This window comes from Lissotriton vulgaris, chromosome 4_1 (genome assembly GCF_964263255.1).
Source record: "Lissotriton vulgaris chromosome 4_1, aLisVul1.2, whole genome shotgun sequence".
NCBI classification, from domain to species: domain Eukaryota; kingdom Metazoa; phylum Chordata; class Amphibia; order Caudata; family Salamandridae; genus Lissotriton; species Lissotriton vulgaris.
The window spans coordinates 1,000,715,488-1,000,735,333 of NC_141691.1; the positions used below are offsets into that span (position 1 = coordinate 1,000,715,488).

The following is a 19,846-nucleotide window of genomic DNA, read 5'->3' on the forward strand; positions in this document are numbered from 1 at the left end:
GTGGTCGGATAACTTCGAGTCTAGTTCGCATTATATACAACTCTTTAAAAAAAAAAAACAACAACATTAGAGGACCATAACGTGGCTCAGAGACTCTTCTTCCAGCACCAAAACGGTTCCGAGCTAGTTTTGGGTCTATAGTCACATCACATCAGTCGGTACCTGGAAAATAACAAGATCAAAAACTCTTCTGCTTTGTTGGTCCAGAGAGGGAGTATGTTCATCAGACCATGACCGCTCAACTCCACCTGACTTGTAGATGGTTGTATCTTGGGCAGTCCTGTACCCCCTGTTGATGATTGAAAGTGAGTGGGTCTTGGTACTCAGTGTCTCTGCACTTCTTAGGTTGGTTGGTGGCTTCTGCTGAGGCAGGAAACAATTTTTTAGGTGTTCCTTTTGAGGATAAATCTCAAACGCACAATGTAACACTATGAATCAATCAAAGTGTTCTTTAACTTATTCATGCATAATTATTTAGGAATTTAAAAAAGCTTCATCCATTATAATATTGGTTGGAGAAAATGTCACTAGTCATTTGCTCTATGCAGGTCGATTTTATTCTGATAAGTGTTTTAAACTTTAAAAAGCATTTACGTAGTTTTTAGCATATATATATACATATATATATTCACATATATATTCACTGAAAGAAACATGGGTTATAGACCATATATAGTTAGGAATTAGCATTTACAAAAACCTTATTTTACTCACACAAAACCATTTAAATTTCATATATAGTTAGTTGCACAAACTATATATCGCGCACCCGCAATCCACTGCTGATCATGTCACATATTACATCATTCATGACATGATCAGTGACATCACTGATGACATCACTGATGACATCTCAAATGACATCACTGATGACAACATCCAGTGACTGTATGTTTCTGAAAAGTCAAAATATGGCTTACATATTGAAGAATGAGTGGATGTATAAGTGTCTGGATGAAGGATTTAGTAGGTGCATGATTGACTGTATGAGTGAGTGATTAAATGTGTCTCACTGAGTGCATGGGTTAGTGACTAAACTGTCTTAATTTGTGCATCATTATATCTGTTCTGTAAACTGCTACATGTGTTGATCAGTAGCTTTATGATTAAGTATATGGGTTATTGATTGGTTGCCCAAGTATTTGCATGGGAGACTGAGTCTGTGTGTGGGTGGCTGGGAGGTGTATGACTCTGTGCATAGATGTGTGAGCAGTTGATCCACTAGATGTATGGGTTCAAAAGTGCATGTGGAAACAGCTGTATGGGCGGTTGACTGTGTGCATGAGTGTATTGGTGAGTGAATGGATATCTCAGTGCTACATGTCAAAGTAAGTACATATGTAAAACACAGTACATGTGAGAGTTGACTTATATAAATAACTGTGCATAAGAGCCAGTGAATTTGTGAGTGGCTGTATGGATCATTGTGAACTTGAATCAGGGATTGTATAAGAGAGTAAATATGTGTTAGTATATGTTTGAATAAGTAAGGTGTGTATAACTGTATAGTTGAGGAAATGGAAGTGTGATTGATTCTTTGCATGACTGACTAGGTGTGTGAGTAACTCCATGGATGAGTGACAGTCTGTGAGTGTCTATTTACTCTGAGTGTATCTAAGATTATATTAGAGTCTGAAGAGGTTCACCGTATTATCACATTAATGATGTCATCAGTGATGTCATCAGTGATGTCAATGATCATGTCATGAATGATGTAATATGTGACATGATCAGCAGTGGATTGCGGGTGCGCGATATATAGTTAGTGCAACTAACTATATATGAAATTTCAATGGTTTTGTGTGAGTAAAATAAGGTTTTGTAAATGCTAATTCCTAACTATATATGGTCTATAACCCATGGTTTTTTCAGTGAATTTTCAATGTTTTGTAAATGCGAATTCCTAACTATATGTGGTCTATAACCTATGTTTTTTTCAGTGAATTTCAATGGTTTTTTAATAGCAAATATCAAAAGCTGTAAAATGTCAAGTACGTGGTAGGTAAAAACATTTTCGTGTTTATGCACGCTGATGTGCTTTGAACGCTGCCCCCCCCTCCTCTTTTCTTTTAGGAGTATTCTCTCTTTGCAGATAGTGAAGGGTAGGTAACACAGGCCTTTGCCCCCGTTGTAATCCGTCGTGCCTGCTTCCCTCTCCATTTGATTGTTATCCTAGCATTTATTGTTTTTGAATTGGTTCTCTTTGGTTCATTCTCTATTTACAAACAAGCACAGAGTCGCAATACTCTGTTTAGTCTTTGCAGATAGTGAAAAATCGTTAAAAAAACAAAAGGAATCAAGCAAAATCAGTAGGCCACTAATGGGATCTCTTTTTGACCTCGCTAAAATAGAAACATTATGAACAACCCCTCATGAGAAATACGAAACTAGTGAGAGGAACTGAGCTCGACACCATGATGGCTGCAAGACAGCTCGGCTCCGCCGCCCACCCCACCCAAAATAACGACAAACACTATGCAAATATTATAAATATATACAACACACCAGCAAAGTAACAGGGTAAAACGTTTTATTAAATAACTATTTACATGGCAGCCTGCTGCAACATCGATCCAAACAAGCCTTTGTATTTGGGGCTCAAAATCAACAAGTAACAGGGTAAAACGTTTTATTAAATATCTATTTACATGGCAGCCTGCTGCAACATCGATCCAAACAAGCCTTTGTATTTGGGGCTCAAAATCAACTATCAATAGTAAAATTTTCATAGGTGAGTGTAGGTTCATGGTTTTCCATCCACAGACTAAAAGCCTGGAGTGGCAGTGAAAGAACAATAACTAGGTAAGAAGGAAGGCAGAGGTTGTGGTAAGGACTCTGGATATGGTATGTTGCTTGGTCCCTGAGATGCTTCGATGTCACTGCCTTGCACAAATGGCATAAGTCCTGGATGTTGGGTGCCATAGTTGAGGGTTCCGAGCAGCGCTTGTAACACTGTCTGAAGCTTATTTGCACCTGCTGCAGCTTCACTATTCTCAAAGTAAGTGGAGGCTGTTTGTGGACCTGACTGCATTGGAAAACAATGTGATGCGGTGCCTCCCTGAACCGCTTGACGGAGGCCCCCGAGATAATTGCGCCTGCTCCACACCTTGTCCCACAATCCGTTTGACCTGAAGACACGTCCTGCGGTGCCCTGGTTCGACCAACACATATACCTGCGCTAGAAGACGGCGTGGGGTGCACTAGAAGGGAGAGGCGGCGCGAACGAGCCTCCCCAGGTGGAGGTTTCTCAGCTACACCCCAGCGCTTCACTCTACCAGCTGACTTGCGCCCGCTCTTGGGACACAGTGCCTCGCTCGGCCAGCTGAATTGCGCCTGCTCTTGCTATTACAACGTCTCACCCGCCATCCAACGGAATTGCACCCAATCTTGCAGTACAGCGACAGGCGGCTGCTACGGAGCTCACAAAATGGAGGTCGGCTCCACAGACTTGGGCCTGGCCTGCAAAGATGGCTCTGGGCAACCGTGGAACTTGGACACTTGACTGCTAGGACCCAAAAGAGTCCCCTCAGCCTTGAAGATTCTACAACAGTCACCGGGACCCCCGACTCCCGTACACTTCCGGTGAGGAGCGACTGCCATGATTGCTCGCGTAATGGCCACGACGTAGCCACGAGATGGTGGTGCTCTCATGCTGATGCCAGCTTCAGTCTGAAACATCCAGAAACACTGTAGACTACCAATTCGATCAGTTCCGGTGGAGCCCCAACGTGACCCGGTAGAGAAGAACTTGCCCTCCCCTCTTTGACTGATGGTTCTTGTTGCCTGTCCCTTCTGTTGTCATTTAACAGAACTTTTTGGACTGCTGAAAGGGGTTGTGTTCCGACCGCTGGTTGGTGGAGACATTTTGACTATATTCTGGACCTGCGTTGTCGCGTAATGCGTCATATGACGCGCCGCGTTAGCGCACCCGGAAGTGCTCCGGTGCGCGAGGCGCAGCTTCCCGGAAGCGATCCAGGGCGCGGCGCGCAGCGTGTAACGTAAGCATAACAGGTCATGTGACTTGTTAATAAAACTTTTCATTGGTTCATTTTACTTTTGGTTTTCTAATGATGAGGCTTGGTCATATGACCTAAAAATAACACTTTTCATTGCTTTCGAACATTTTTTTTTTCCCAAATGATGAAAGCCCCACCTTTTTTTTTTTTTTCTCACTCTGAGTTGTAAAGCAAAGGACTCCGATGCATTTACAGTTTATCACTAACAATGTTCCAGGCTAATGTATTTTCCCGGGAAATTTACAACTGTCCTGCAAGTAAAATATTCCTATTTCGAGAAAAAGGGCGTTTCTTCGTCCCATGAGGGAGCCGTTGACCAAAAGAGGCTCGGACTGCTGTCTTAGTCGCTGATAGGCATGAATATCGGATTCTTATCGATCACTTTATGTTGCAGGAGTGGAAAACACAACAGCCCTTGACCATTTATCTTTACTGCGTTCCTGCGTATTATACCTTTTAACTGTCATGTAATCGGGCTGCTTTATTTCACTTGCCTTTTACTTATTCGAAAACAGTGGCTATTATTCAAAACGTTACCAATCTAGGTACTACTACCATGTTTTGTTTTAAAAACCTTTATTGTGAAAATGTCAGTATACAAATACGGGCCTATAACCACGTGGGCCGGCCACGGAGCAAACTGGAATCGTATATGATGAGAGGACATTTACACTGTAGAAGAAAGTAACGGGTGGGCCATTAGGTTGCAAGAACTAAGGTGTCTAACAGTTGCGGAATCGGTGGACGTACATTTTATAATTAAAGTACGACAGGGCCAGTTACAATAAAATTATCTAGATATACATTTGCTGGCAAGTACCATGGGTGACGTTAATTCGAACTTTCAATAGTACAGTAATCAATAACACATCAGAACTTAATATCAATAGGGATGTCCAATTGTTCAATCAGTACTCGTCCCCGCCCGCCATGTGCTTCAAAACTGCATACGTATCTTGTGATATCAAGGTTGGGCAACCAGTACACAACAAGGAGTTACGAGTCCCATTTATACCGGCGCCATTTTGGGCGAGGCCGGGCAGGTCCAGGATATAGTCAAAATGTCTCCACCAACCAGCGATCTTTCGGCAGTCCAAAAAGGTTCCGTTAAATGACAACAGAAGAGATAGGCAACAAGAACAATCAGTCAAAAGAAGGGACGCTTTCGGTAATGGGGCCCATGCCCTAGCAGGCAAGCGTCCGAGTTCCAAGGTGTCCCAGGGCCATTTTAGTGGACCAGGCCCAAATCCAAAGAGCCGGCCGCCATTTTGAGAGTCCTGTTGCAGCCGCCTATCGCTGCACCGCAAGAGTGGGCGCAATTCAGCTGGATGGTGGGCGAGACGCTGTAGCCGCAAGAGTGGGCGCAATTCAGCTGGATGGCGGGTGAGGCACTGTGCCGCAAAAGCGGGCGAAACTCAGCTGGAAGGCGGGTGAAACGCTAAGAGGCGCCCCACTGCAGAAGAGGTGCCTCCACCTGGGAAGGCGGGAGAGGCCCGTTTGCGCCCCCCCCCCTTCCCCGGGCACCCCACGCCGTCTTTCGGTGCAGCATTGTAGGATGGCCACACCAGTGCGGCAACTTGCTGGACACCACCTCGGTGCCATCCGGATTTCGGCGCGTTGTACTGCCTTTGGCCTACTGTAGCAGCAAGTGCGGGCGCAACTCTGCTGGACGGCGAGGGAAACGCTAAGGCGCGCCCCACTGCAGATTAGGTGCTTCCACCTGGGAAGGCGGGAGAGGCCGCCGTAACATACAAAATGGCGTTTCCGAATAAGGCCAAGTTAAGGGGAACAACGTGTAGCAAAGCTAAGCGCTAACCCGGCCATCGTCAAATTACGACAGACGACCCTTTTAGCGTTTAGCTGAAGCTACCTCATAGTGAACACAATCAGGATACTCATCTTCTATATCAATCGACATAATTTGAGCCACTTCTTTATGAAGCATCAATTCATTTTGGGCAAGAGCTCGTTTAGATGGAATACAGGCTGATAAACACATGGAACATAATGCAGGGCCACATTGTATACATAAACACAAAAAGAATAATATCCCAACTATAATACATAAGATTGTCAATAGCTTCCAGCCCCATGTACTAAGCATTGACCAGAACCACCCCGAAAAGGTCCATGTACCATTGTCCGGATGTATCTCAGCAGCAACATACACAGATGGTGAATTGTCTGGAACGTAAACGCAGCAACTACTTCCGATAATTCTACATGCCCCCCCTCGATCGGCTAGAACTACATCTAGAACCATCCGGTTCTGGAGCGTGACAATTCTAGATATTTGAAGCTCTTCAGTTATATTTCCTAATGCAAAAGCAGTATCATTAGCTACAGCCTCAACAACACGGGTCAATCGTCGTATCTTTCGACTGTTCAGAGCAGCTCCCACAAATGAGAACAAACCCAAATTAAAATCCACATATTGTTGCAGAGCAGTATCGGTCTGATCGATATCTTCAAGAACTACAGCACGTTTGACTCTATTTAGCACAAAGTCGTGGTATAAAATATAGTCATTGTGGTACATTGGTGGGGCAATGAATACAGGGGGCAATACAAAAGAGATATAGCACGTGCCTAACCATCCTAACGGGAGACGATGATAACCTTTATTGCCACAGATGAAGTATGTATTTCGGTATGCCACAAATGATATGCCATTCGGACTGTCAAATGTAAGTGTGGTGTTACATTCACTTTTTCCATCCGGGATTGCACCTTTATTTCGTATACAGAGATCAGCCTTAGTATCTATAACATTAATAACATGAGAGCTGGACATATTAATGTTCCGTTGATTACTGTAAATTCGGGGTGCAGACACGTTGTCGGGGCGGTACTCTTCCCATTCGAATCGAGTACCCTCAGCTTGTGGATAGCCATCCCGATCATGATAACATATCTTGTTTAAATGGAAAAGCACCCCCCCCTTTCGTTGGCCAGCGTAAAGTGAACAAAAGAGTATACCAGGCATTGCAGGATCCATTATGGGAAAACGGGAGTGGGATAAGCGGTGTGCCTCCTTTCTTCTGATGTCCAGGCAACATCCCACATACCCAACAGTTAGAAGTGTTTGTCATATTATGAGTGTGATGCAAAATTTGAATGAAGCTATTGTTCAAATAAGTCTGTTGGTGCCGTTCTACGTGATAGGGTAAGGTGAAATGAAAATGTTCAGATGGAGCCGGGGTAGTCGGCAGCAAATGTTCTCGTACAGGCACCACAAGTTCTACTACCCAGGCTATCACTGCTATCACCACAATTGTCAATACAAACAATATAGCACCAAGAATTCTTTTGTCTCGTGATGCAGAAGGCGCCATAGTTCAAAAGAGTTCACAATGTCTCAAATATACAACTAAAAATAAAAATATGAGTGCTGAGATCCGAGGTAGCCGTTGTTTTCTTCTCCGGGGTCAAGACGGGTGTCGCTACTCTTGGCAGAACTGATCCCCCCCCCTTGAGATTCCCAGCTTCCGTTTCACAAACCCCAGAGCGGTAACTCAACCAGTCTCGCACCAAAAAAAAATCTTCTTCCGATTGTGGCCGCAGATTATAACGCTGTTGTCCAGAAACAGTGTGGTCCGGGAAGGCTCCCTCAGATTCGACCGACGTCAGAGCTGGGCTTTTCTCCTCGTCCAAGATGTCTCTGTAATCAGACAGCACGGTGGGATTCACCAGATCCGGAGAGACGCGACGGCAGTGAGTTGAATGCACCCACCGCTTCCTGTTGGTCACTCGCACAGCTGTTCGAGTTGCTAGCAGGACTTGCTCGGGGCCACGCCACCTCGGTTCCAAGCTGTTCGCTCTCTCAAAGGATTTTACCATAACGAAGTCACCAGGACGAAGGTTGTGAGCCTCTCCAATGGAATTATCAGGGAGCGCTTCTCGGACCTGTTGATGAATAGAAAGTAAATCATTTGTTAATCGTGCCAAATAATCGTTCATCATTATACAAGGCACATCATGTAACAATCGCGGCTTAGGAACTCCCCATATATTCATCGGCCTACCAAACACCACTTCATAAGGTGTGAGGCCAGTTCGAGAATGAGGTACTGATCTAATAGAGAGTAATGCTAACGGCAAGGCGTCCGGCCACTTCAAAGACGTAGACGCCACAATCTTAGCCAACTTTAGTTTCAAAGTGGCATTGTACCGTTCGACAAGACCTGCTGAATCCCCAATCCCTTTAGCACATATTCCACAATTTTCCCAACAAAATGGGGACCATTATCGCTCCACAAAAATTTGCAAACGCCATATCGAGGGAAGTACTCTTTGAGCAAAACCTTAGCTGTTGTCAAAGCTGTATTATCCTTCGTGGGGAAGGCCTCAACCAATTTGCTAAAGGCACACACCACCACTAAGACATACTTAAGGTTATTGCAACGCTCAAGCTGGATATAATCCATTTGTAGTACCTCGAATGGTGCAGAAGGTGGAACGAACCCTCCTTTCGGAGTATGCTTCCCTTTTGCAGGATTGTGCTGTAAACATATCAAACAGGTCTGCACTACTCTCTTGGCAGTGTTGGCGATCTCTGGGTGCTCCCAAACTCGTGTTAACAATCGAGTGATCGCAAGAGCTCCAACATGCGCCAACCCATGTGTCATCTGAACCATCGCTTGCAAGTAAGCTGCAGGCAATTTCCATCGTTCCATATCCTTGCTCCTCCAACAACCCTCATCATCCAGCACCCCCTCTGCTGCCCACGTTACAAGTTCTGCTTCAGTCGCTGATTTCTGGATGTCTAATATCTCTGCTCTAGCATCATGCCATCGCTCAGCCTGCGACCTTCACTACATACATGGGGGAGTCGTTTCGTGACATAGCTGTTTGTCTTGCTATACTGTCTGCAAAAGCATTACCCTGTCCCACTTTGTCAGTGACCTTTTTATGTGCACTGCATTTAATTATCGCCACTTTCTTTGGACAAAGTAACGCGTTTAGGAGATCACGCACTAGTTCTCCGTGCATAATGTGTACTCCATGTAAAGTCAAAAACCCACGCTCTCTCCAGAGTAGGCCGAAGTCATGCGCTACTCCGAAGGCATACCGGCTGTCTGTGTAGATGTTCACACATAAGCCAGCACTCAGTTCGCAGGCTCTTGTCAAAGCTATCAGCTCCGCTGCTTGGGCTGATTTCTGGGGTATTCGTGCTGTTTCTACCACAGTTTTAAGCGTCGTGATCGCATATGCTGCAGAAGTTGTGCCATCTGGCAGCCTCAAACACGATCCATCAACCCACAGTTCCCCATCCACATCTGGAAGTGGCATATCCTGTAAGTCGACACGACCCTTTGTTTGTTCCTCGGTCAGAAAAACACAATCATGGTGCTTTTCCTCCTCGCCCTCTTCAACCGGATATGGCAATAAAGTGGCAGGGTTCAGGGTAGCACATCTTTTCAGTGTGATATGTGGCGCCAGAAGTGTGAGCTCATATCCTGTCAAACGTGCGCTCGTTAAATACTGGGTCTTCGTTTGATTTAACAGGGCATCTACTGCATGGGGAACTAGCACCAACAATTTGTGCGACAAAACTATTTCCTCACTCTGCCGTATAGCTACTGCTGTTGCTGCAACTGCTCGGAAACACCCAGGTAACCCTCGCGCTACAGGATCAAGAATGGCTGAGAAATACGCACATGGCCTCTGCTTATCCCCGTGTGTTTGCACTAACACTGATAACGCGCACCCATCTTTCTCGTGCACGTACAACGTGAAAATCTTTGTGTAATCTGGTGTACCTAACACGGGTGCAGAACAAAGAGCTTGTCTCAATTGGTCAAAAGCATTCTGACATTCATCTGTCCATTCAAGGGGCATTGGTGTAGTTTTGGACAATAACGCTAACAAAGGTTTGATAATGTGTGAAAAACCCCATAATCCACTGTCTACAAAAGGACGTTAATCCTATGAAAGCGCGTACATCTCTCTGAGTGCGGGGGACTGGCGTATCTAAAATCGCTTGTATTCGATCTGATGTCAATGCACGCCCCTCCTTAGACAAAAGATGACCGAGGTAGGTCACCTTGGGTCTACAGTATTGTAGCTTTTTCTTAGAAACTTTGATTATTCTGAGCCATAAAGGAAAGCAAAGCAAGAGTACTCTCCTCACATTGTGCATAGGTGTCTGCAGCTAACAGGAGATCGTCAACATATTGGATAAGGGCTACTCCAGATTGCAATTCAAACGAATCAAGCTGTCTTTTTAAGGCCTGGCTATAGATGCTAGGACTCTCTGTGTAACCTTGGGGAACACGACAAAATCTATACGATTTATTATTTAACGTAAAGCCAAATAGATATCTGCTGTCAGGATGAATGGGAATGGAAAAGAACGCGTTCTTTAGAACAATAACAGAAAAAGTCGTTGCAGTTGGGGGTACCAATGTAAGCAATGTCGTGATATCGGACACCACCGGGTATTGGGGAATGACAATTTTGTTAATTTCTCTCAGATCAATAATAAATCGATAGACTTTGTCGTCAGTGTCTTTCTTAAGAATCGGCAGAATAGGGCTGTTACAGACATTGTAAGGAACTTCCTCCACTACTCCTGCAATAATTAAATCCTGAACGATGTGCGTCAAAGCAATTTCACCTTCCCTAGAGATCTTGTACTGCGGTACTCGTGGCAAAGGTACTCCCTCCTTGACAGTAATTCGAATAGGCGGAATGAGCATCTGTCCCACATCCGTATCAGAGGTCGCCCATAACGTGTGTGGGAGAGAGGCTAATGCTTCAATTTCCTTCATAGTACAAAATCTGTCTGAATCTGGGTAATTGTCATTCAAAATAACCCGCACTCCTTCAGGAGCACAGCGTATCGTTGCTCGAAAATATTTGAGCAAATCAATGCCCATAATGTTATCTGGTGTGTGAGGCGACAACAAAAATGGGCAAAAGCTAAAAAATTTGTCAATACAAAGTGCAAGGGGTTGTGATAATGGGCTAGGAGAGGGTGTGCCATCAAACCCTATACATGTTATCGTTTCGCCAGACAGGGGAGCCCTTGGAACCAAGTTTTTAGACCAAGCACTACGAGTAGCTCCTGTGTCAATAAAAAACTGATCAGTAGAACCCAAAATGCCCGCTGATACATATGGACCTCTTTGATCTACTGGCACTTCAACCGATTCCACACCCCATCCTACGCAATCCTATGCATGCACATAATCTTGATGCTCCACATTCTCACCCTCCGATATCTGATACTGGTTCTGTCTATCAAAGGTATTTCGTTCATCCTGACCACGACCCCTCGCTTCAAACCTACCACGATCACTTCCGCCACCTCTCGCTCCCGAATAACTATTCCTCGACCTTCCACCTCCTCGACCACGCTGGCTACGTTGCTCGCGAAGCACCGGACAATCTTCAGCCCAATGCCCAAACTCTTTACAATATGCACATTGGTTCTCAGCAATATCGGTACGACCGTACGACGCATTACCCCCCTCCTCGCCGACCTCTATCATTCCCTCTAGATTGCGTACCACAAACCTGTGCCAACATCACCTTCGTTTTCAATTCCTTCGCTTTCTTATCAACACTTTCTTTAGCCTCTAATTCCTGCCGCTCGTAATACTGAGCCATAGTTAACAAAGACGCAGGGGTCGCTGTGGTCCAGGAACTTTCACTTGCTTTCAATCTTTTTGCACTCTCCGGTAGGAGATTAGCCACATACTTATCTACAAACAAATGCCTACCCGTATCATCTGTTAATGATTGACCACTGTAATCATGAAACGCTTCTTCAAAACGTGTAAAGAAATCAGATACCGATTCGTCTGGCTTCTGTTTGCACGAAGCTAACATAGTCCAATCGATCTTTTTAGGAGGAACAAGCGTTTTTAGTTTGTTCAAAATAGCCGTTGGAAGGTCTAAAATTAAGTCACATGGTTTGCATGCAGGCTCCCTGTCTAAGTCAGCCTGGCCTATCTCCTTCCAAGTTGCCCCAAACATCGTTTGATCATTAGTCTTACGAATCGCTCTCCACATATCCGGGGGAAGGATTAATCCAAAGAAAAGATCTATATCAACAAGAGTCATAACACAAGAAGAAATGGCCCCCTCCACCCCTTCATAGAATGCTGCCGGATTCTTACGGAGATCAGGTAAAGCGTTTTTCAATGCCATAACATCTGCTCTGTTCCAAGGCGTATACACCCAATTATATATAAAATACCCCTTTGCATTTGCTGACATTTTATCTTCATTCATCTGTACCGTCTCCTCTAGGGGGAACATACAAAGGTGCAGCTTCACGCATAGGCATAACATGCACTTTAGATCTCTTATCTGTTCCCAAGATAGAACACTGCTTGGACTGTTCCTCCGACTCCGGCTCAGGCTGCTCTGATGCCTTTTGTGCTTCCCGCAATTTGGACGCCTCATCCGGTAGCTGGACCAATCGTTGGAAAAAGTTATCCGCATCTGAAATATCAAATAAACCTTTACGCATTTGCTCATGAAAAACTGATACAAACTTAGGTTCTAACTCCTCTGAATGCTTACGAAACCGCTCAATAACCTCATCCGCAAAGGTGCCTAAAAAACACATCTGTTCCCGTTCCGACCATAATTTCCTTTCATCATTAAAGTCTGACATAGTAATTCTATTCAAGTTTAATTTCCTAGCAAACCCTCGTAAATCCGAAGCTCTCTGTGCAGTTAACCTCGTCTTATCTCTACTTTCATCACCGGAATCCTCGGACGGGGCTGTAGGCTGAACATACGGAGGCGGAGATCGATCTAATAACGAAAAATCATCAACTTCAATATTAAGGACAGGATAAAGTGGACGTCGAATAGGAAATTGACCGGTCGTTTGCAAATTACGTTCCCGTGCCTCCCTCTCTTTCTTCTCCTGCGCCTCCTTTTCCTCTAGCTGTAAAGCTTTGTCTCGAGCAGCCTTGCGCTGCTCCTTATCCGCCAAGGCAATCTCGCGCTTCATACGTTCATGCACTGCTTTCTCCCACATTCGCACACAATCAAACATATCCTGTCTAGACCTGCGCTGAAACAAACATTGCTCCACAAACTGAACCTTTCGTAAATCAAACGACCCATGTAGTGGCCATTGCAATTCGGGATCGGTTCTAGTATATTTATGCCATAATTTACTGTACAGTATAGGGGGAAGGCCAAATTTAACATACATATCACGATTAGGTGTTCCCTCTGGGGGAGCCGGCTGAGCTTCATTTAACCTATATGTAGTATCATTTCCAAGACAGCACATCCCTCGGAGTGTGCTTAAAACAGGCATGTTCAAAAAGTACCACGAAAGCGTGATACCGAAAAATGGCACTTATAATACTTCACACAAATGTGCCGCTCAAAGTACGAAATAGTTAGAGAAACATCTCTACATGCCTGCCTATGTGAAGTGCACTGCACATATGTATTCAAAATTCACGAAGTCAAAATGTTAGCTAACTCAAATCATAATCACAGTCATAGAACTTTAGTAAGCGTCCGCAGACTACCTTACCGATCACAAATCTTACCCAAATCTCAAATATCCAGATTCCAACTGTCAAGGTCTTTGATCGAATCAGCCAAACGGGCACTGTACAGCAACACAGACGAGCAGAATCTCAATCGGGGACCGGCGCCACCTGGAGGGTCAGATCAGAAGGAAAGGAAGAAAACACCGTGGGTGCCAAGACTCGGGTCACTCAGTGGCAGCGTACGCGTCCATGGCGAGTTTCCAAACCTTCGTCACAACCTCTCCTTCGGGCATCCGAGTCGCCGATGAGTCCCTTCGTGGTCGCCAATTTGTGGTATTGGGTTCCCAAGGCCTACATGCTCCGCAGAATACCCACTACACCAAAAGAACTGTTGGCACGGAAACTGAAAAGTACAAAAGACAAGTTTATTAAGACCCCATGGGGTGGTGGTACATTCCTACAGCACCCTTCGGCAATGCAAGAAGTATCACACCGAACATCGGTGCGAATCCCTCTTTTATACAGTTTTCAAACAAGAGAAAGGTAGGCGGTACATGGTTACAGAGTTTTAGGTACATATATGGTCCTTTTTGGAACACAGCCAACTCATGGGAGGGGTTACAACATCACTGGTCAGTTTGGCGCAACATTCCTAAGGGGTGACTGGTCAGTAAGAACTGCGCATGTACAGGCTTGACCATTACTAAAAAATAGCCTGTTGCTGGGCAAACTCGAGTGGTCAGTGGTACGGACAAAGGACTAAAGGGCATGCTGACCACGAGGCAGCTCATTCTCTAAAATGGCCGCCGTAACATACAAAATGGCGTTTCCGAATAAGGCCAAGTTAAGGGGAATAACGTGTAGCAAAGCTAAGCGCTAACCCGGCCATCGTCCAATTACGACAGGGAGGGCAAGTTCTTCCCTACCGGGTCACATTGGGGCTCCACCGGAAGTCATCGAATTGGTAGTCTACAGTGTTTCTGGATGTTTCAGACTGAAGCTGGCGTCAGCATGAGAGCACCATCATCTCGTAGCTCCGTCGTGGCCATTCCGCAAGCAATCCTGGCAGCCGCTCCCCACCGGAAGCCTGCGGGAGTCGGGGGCCTGATGACTTTTGTAGAATATTCAAGGCTGAGGGGACGCTTTCGGGAATGGGGCCCAAGCCCTAGCAGGCAAATGTCCGAGTTCAAATGTGTCCCAGGGCCATTTTAGTGGACCAGGCCCAAATCCGAAGAGCCGGCCGCCATTTTAAGAATCCTGTGGCAGCCACCTATCGCTGCACCGCAAGAGCGGGCCCAAGTCAGCTGAATGGCGGATGAGGCACAGTGCCGCAAAATCGGGCGGTAAACAGCTGAATGGCGACTGAAACGCTAAAGGGGCGCCCCACTGCAGCAGAGGAGCCTCCACCTGGGGTGGCGGGGGAGGCCCGTTCGCGCCGCGCCGCCGAACACCCCCCCCCCCCCCCCCCGGGCACCCCACGCCATTTTTCGGCGCAGCATTGTAGGATGGCCAGACCAGTGCGGCAACTTACTGGACACCACCTGGGTGCCGTCCGGATCTCGGCGCTTTGTGCTGCCTTCGGCCTGTTCGCACGGACTGCTACTGACGCCACCTCACAGGCCGACTGATTTTGCCGACTAAAAGACAGACCAAAGCAGCCCATTGTTTTTTTGAGATGGATGTTGCAGCAGGCTGCCAAGTAAATAGTTGTTTAAAATTTTTTTTTTAACGTGTTTACTTTGTTGGAGCGTTGTATATATTTATAAGTTATTAAAGTGTTATAATCCTACTACTTTGTTGGAGTGCTATATATTTTTAATGTGACACATAATTGTGAAGACTTTGATGTACAAAAAGGCATCCCTGGAATGTTCCGCTTAAAGCTCAGTCCCACACACCCTTACAATGAGAATCCCCTCCCCAATCACAATACAGGATCGTTATCAGATAGTAGGAACGGCGTGGTGTGACGGATCTCATGGGGTGGGGGCCTTGATCTACTGTAACTCCTTTGAAGAGGGGTGATTCGTTACAGTTGGGGCCATAAACTACATCCGCAGGGCTAGGTGATAGCCTGGGACCGGCCAGGACAATTAGACACAGAGGAAGAGGAGTGTCAGAGGGTGCGGTAGTCAATAGGGTGAAAGGGAGGTGCAGGGCGGGCACAGGGTGTGATTCTCAGGGAAGAGCAGCGCAGATGGGGGGAGGTTTATGGCCCATGCATGAGAGAGAGAGCGGGGGTGACCAGTGCGTGGGGGAGATGCTTGCGAGGGTAGGGAGCCATGCTGAGGATCGGCGGCGTGCAGAGAGTGGGTCTGGTCAAGGCATCTAAAATGGCTTGCCGATTACGACAAAAGTGTGGCATTTGAAAAAAGGCAAGATGGCGCAGACAATGTTTATCAATACGGATTAATTTATAACAATTATTTTTAACAATATATTTACTCGCAGTGACAAAATGGCGGTCAACACTTCCTGATTTCCTTTGAATCGAACGTTAACAGACGTCACGCAGCAAAAAAAAAAAAATGCTCACGCGCAGCCGCTGGAAGACATGTATCAACATATATGAGCATCCTCAGTCACCCTCAGAAAACATAAGGGGTCAGGATACGTCTCCCGTACCCCCTTATACCCATTTCCCACATTGTTTTTCCTCCATCTTGTAATTTAATTAAAACAAAACACAAAATGGCGAATTCCCGTTTCGCGAACCGGGAAGCGCTTCTACCGCGAAAAATCAAATTTTTTTTTATTTGCCCCACGGGACCCTTTAATAACTCCAACATCATTCCTAGGGGGTCAAGAGGGGTCTACCTTGCCCCCTTTCATTAAATTCCCCCTTCGTTTTTCTCCTCCTCTTGTCTCTCGATCCTACAGAGAGACAAGATGGCGGCCGTTCCGGACTGTTTAGAATGTTGACAGACACCGGAGACCAATCAGCTTCGCTTCGCAAAGTTCCGTTACGCGAAAAGTACGCAAACCGGAGCGCTACCCGGGACGCTGTCACAGATATATCTGTTTTTTAAAACGTTAATTTCTCAAAATCCACTGGAGCACATATATTGAGACCCAGCAAAGGCACATCGGGCTAACAGTCCCTACAATTTTGCCAAGTTTCGTGCAAATCCATTCAGCCGTTCGAGTTAAAAGTGAGGCCAACCGCCCTATGGAAAAATGAATGGGAAAAACGCGTTTTGGGACCCCCCTTTTTTCTCGGCCCCCCCTTGACGAAACCCCCCCAAATTTTCAGGGGCTGCTCAGAAACAAAATGTGCCATTTTCCTGAAAATTTCAGCCGATTCCGTCCACAAACGCCAAAGTTATTAGACATAGAATTTTCAAAAGTCCCATAGAGAAAAAATCCTAACTATATATACCTACTGGCGACCACCAGTAGGTGTGTGTGTGTGTGTGTGTGTGTATATGTATATATATATATATATATATATATATATATATATATATATATATATATATATATATATATATATAATATAGCTGACCAATAGAATGATTGATGAACCTTCTGTAAATATATAAAGCAATGATGCATGAATTTGTTAAGGGAACAGTTTGATTGATTCATAGAGTTCTCTAGTGAGGTCGTTTGCGGTTTATACCCACAAGGAGGCCCTTATGCAGCGTGTCTGTGTACATCCCCAGCTTACTTAGTGAAAGAAGAACCACTAAGTGTTGTTCTTCAGTGGCAAGAACAGCAGTAGAGCAAGTCTGAAGATCTAAGCAGGGTAGTAAGCTTAGTCTTGGTCTTAGTTTTGAGCAAATGGTCTTTGTTTGTGAAGCACCCGCAGCAGAATTTACACATCTCTGAATGGGTGTTGATCTTCCCTGAACTGTAATGGGGCTCAAGGTGATACTTACAGGCCTTGTAGGTTGGGCAGTAGCCCACATTGGGGTGCATTCTCAAAGTTTGTATATTCTGCCAATAGATTGAGGCTGAGTTTTCACTCAAGGGACATCTGGCTATAGCTGTCCTTTCCATTTTCTCAGAATGCACTTGGGGTAGGTTCTTAGATTTATCAGCAGCAGTGGCCCACACCTTTTTGCAGGCGAGAAGAGTGTCTGTCGGACTGATCTTTCATCAGGTCAGGCAGGCAGGAGCTAGGCTTTCACTGAAGGTACAGCTCAGCTGAACTTTGCCGGACTGAGGATTGCACAGCCCTGTCGGTGTGACCTCCTCAGCCTGGCAAAAGTGCCTTGAGGCCATCAAGAAGAGGAGGAGCGTCATCAATTGCCTCTGACTAAAGTGCCCATGCGCGAGTGTCAATCAGTGACACCTTGTCACAGAGTGTGGTGGGATCAACCGTCTCACTGACCCCATCCCACTTTGTGACGAGGTTGGGATTGCTGCCTTCCCTCGTTGGCTGACCTACGGTAAGCCAATGGAACCTCCAAGGCTTTCCTCTTAGAGAGCTGCAGTTAAGGTACATTTATGCGTTGTTTAATGTTTGTTGGGTTTTTGTTTATGTAGGAATGTATATGAACCCGAAAACACTCCAAAATCGTTTAGGAAAGATGCACAATTGCTGAATGGACTACAGATAACATTAAAAAGAAAACATTTTAAGGTGCACTGGCCCTGGTAATGTCCTTCCGGGTCATAACCGTCACATCTTATTTTGATAAATGACATTATGAAATTAATTAATTATTTAGTCGAAGTTGTGGCTATTGACCACTGCTGGTTTCAGACCAGGTGGAAAGGCTCGGCCCAAGCATAGCATCCGTTCTGTAAATTTTTTCTGAAATAACCATTGATTTTAAGGTTAGGGATATGCATTTCTGCATTGTGGCATGCACTGGTAAAACTAGGAATCCTAAATACTCCCCTTTATTAAAAGCGTCCGCTTATTTCTTTGACTCTAGGCACACATGACATTTTAGTGTTTATTCGGATCTTTGTTTAAGGTCTAATCAATGTTCTCTTATTGGGCATTAATAGCACTAAATGGTTTATTCATATACACAGATGGAAATTACTGATTGTTGTGTTAATATGGGTAAAATTCTGGTAACGCTCTGACTTTTTTTTTTTGTAGGACAAAGATACAAGAACCGGAACGTGTGGCTACTGTGGATTGCAATTTAAAAAGAATCCTCATCACTAGGCTTTATTGTGGGTCTCCGAATCTACAACAATGGAAACATCTGTGATTGCTCGACTAATTTATAATTAAAAATGTTTGTTTTCGGAACTAAGAAGTCTGAGAGAAATTATTTTTCAACACAATAGCAAGAAATGTGTAGTTTATGGTTATATTTTTCCTGACACTTTTTAATTCTTGTTTCGCATTCTGTTAGGATTAGCTTTTAAAGGTGCACTTAGAAAAGACATGAGACTTTACTCTTCGTGCACAAGTATTTGCCGGTCTTTTGAAATGATTACTTGATTTTGTGTTCATTTTACCGAAAGTAAATGAGCCAGTGGCAAGGAGGTTTCACTAAATGATAACTGATTTGAAGGACTTAAAAAAAAAAAAACCTTTGTAGTGACGTCATGCACCCTCATCTATGCCTTGAGGCTCCGCCTTGAGTATACTACATAAAGGCAAGAGGATTTGGTAAGATCTGGAGCTAGGCTAATAAAGAAGCAGTGTAACACGTGCTTGTGTGTGTCGGGGAGGTAAGTTTCTTCTGGCTGTCCTTCCTCCTAGAGTAGGGTGACCAGAATTTTAAGCCAAAAACCGAGACATTTCACAAAAATAGAAGGACTTCAATTTTACTACATGCAAGCGCACAGAATGACAGCGCTCTTCAGCAGAGAATTACAGAAAAAGGAGAAAGAACGTACATTAAATGCAATTTTTAAGCACAGTAGTTTGCCTGTGCTGTGGCGTGCATCACTCACATAGTGTTAAGGTTTGTGTGGGCAGTGAGTGAGCTGCTGCCACAGTATGAGGAAACCTGGAAGGCTATGCCAGGTGAGCAGAGCTCAGTGAGCTTATAACAGGCTTGTGGATGTTGAACTCTGGACAGAAGCTGACCAATACCAACCTAATAGCTGAGTAGAGCGTATATGTATTTAAAACCAAGCATGGGCAAAGCTAGTTGTTCTGTTTTTCTGTTTGGGGAGGTGTTTGGGAATAGTTGTGCTCTTCGTGTGTGTTCCAGCTGTTTATAAAGACAATCCTAAAATGAGGCTACTTATTGGTCAACAATATGGACGTGGTAAGTATATGGCCTCCTCGCGGAGAGGACTATATTAGCAGAATTAGGCTATATCCTGGAATTTGAGTGTTCGGAAAAGAGTCCTGAGATTAAGTTTGCATTGTAAGTGGTGAACTTGAAAGGCATATGCAGCTACATATTGCATAGTAGATGGCTTTGAAAAATGGCC

The 19,846-nt window shown here is 44.9% G+C and overlaps 1 protein-coding gene across 1 annotated transcript in view; it reads left to right on the plus strand.

Moving 5' to 3' along the window:
* NDUFS6 (NADH:ubiquinone oxidoreductase subunit S6) overlaps positions 1-18,704 on the plus strand; it is a 115,154-nt gene extending 96,450 nt beyond the window's left edge. The window contains exon 4 of the mRNA XM_086965267.1: positions 18,549-18,704. Within this exon, the coding sequence (XP_086821393.1) occupies positions 18,549-18,617 (69 nt within the window). The 3' untranslated portion in view covers positions 18,618-18,704. The remainder of the gene's footprint in view (positions 1-18,548) is intronic.
* Positions 18,705-19,846: the final 1,142 nt, after the last annotated feature.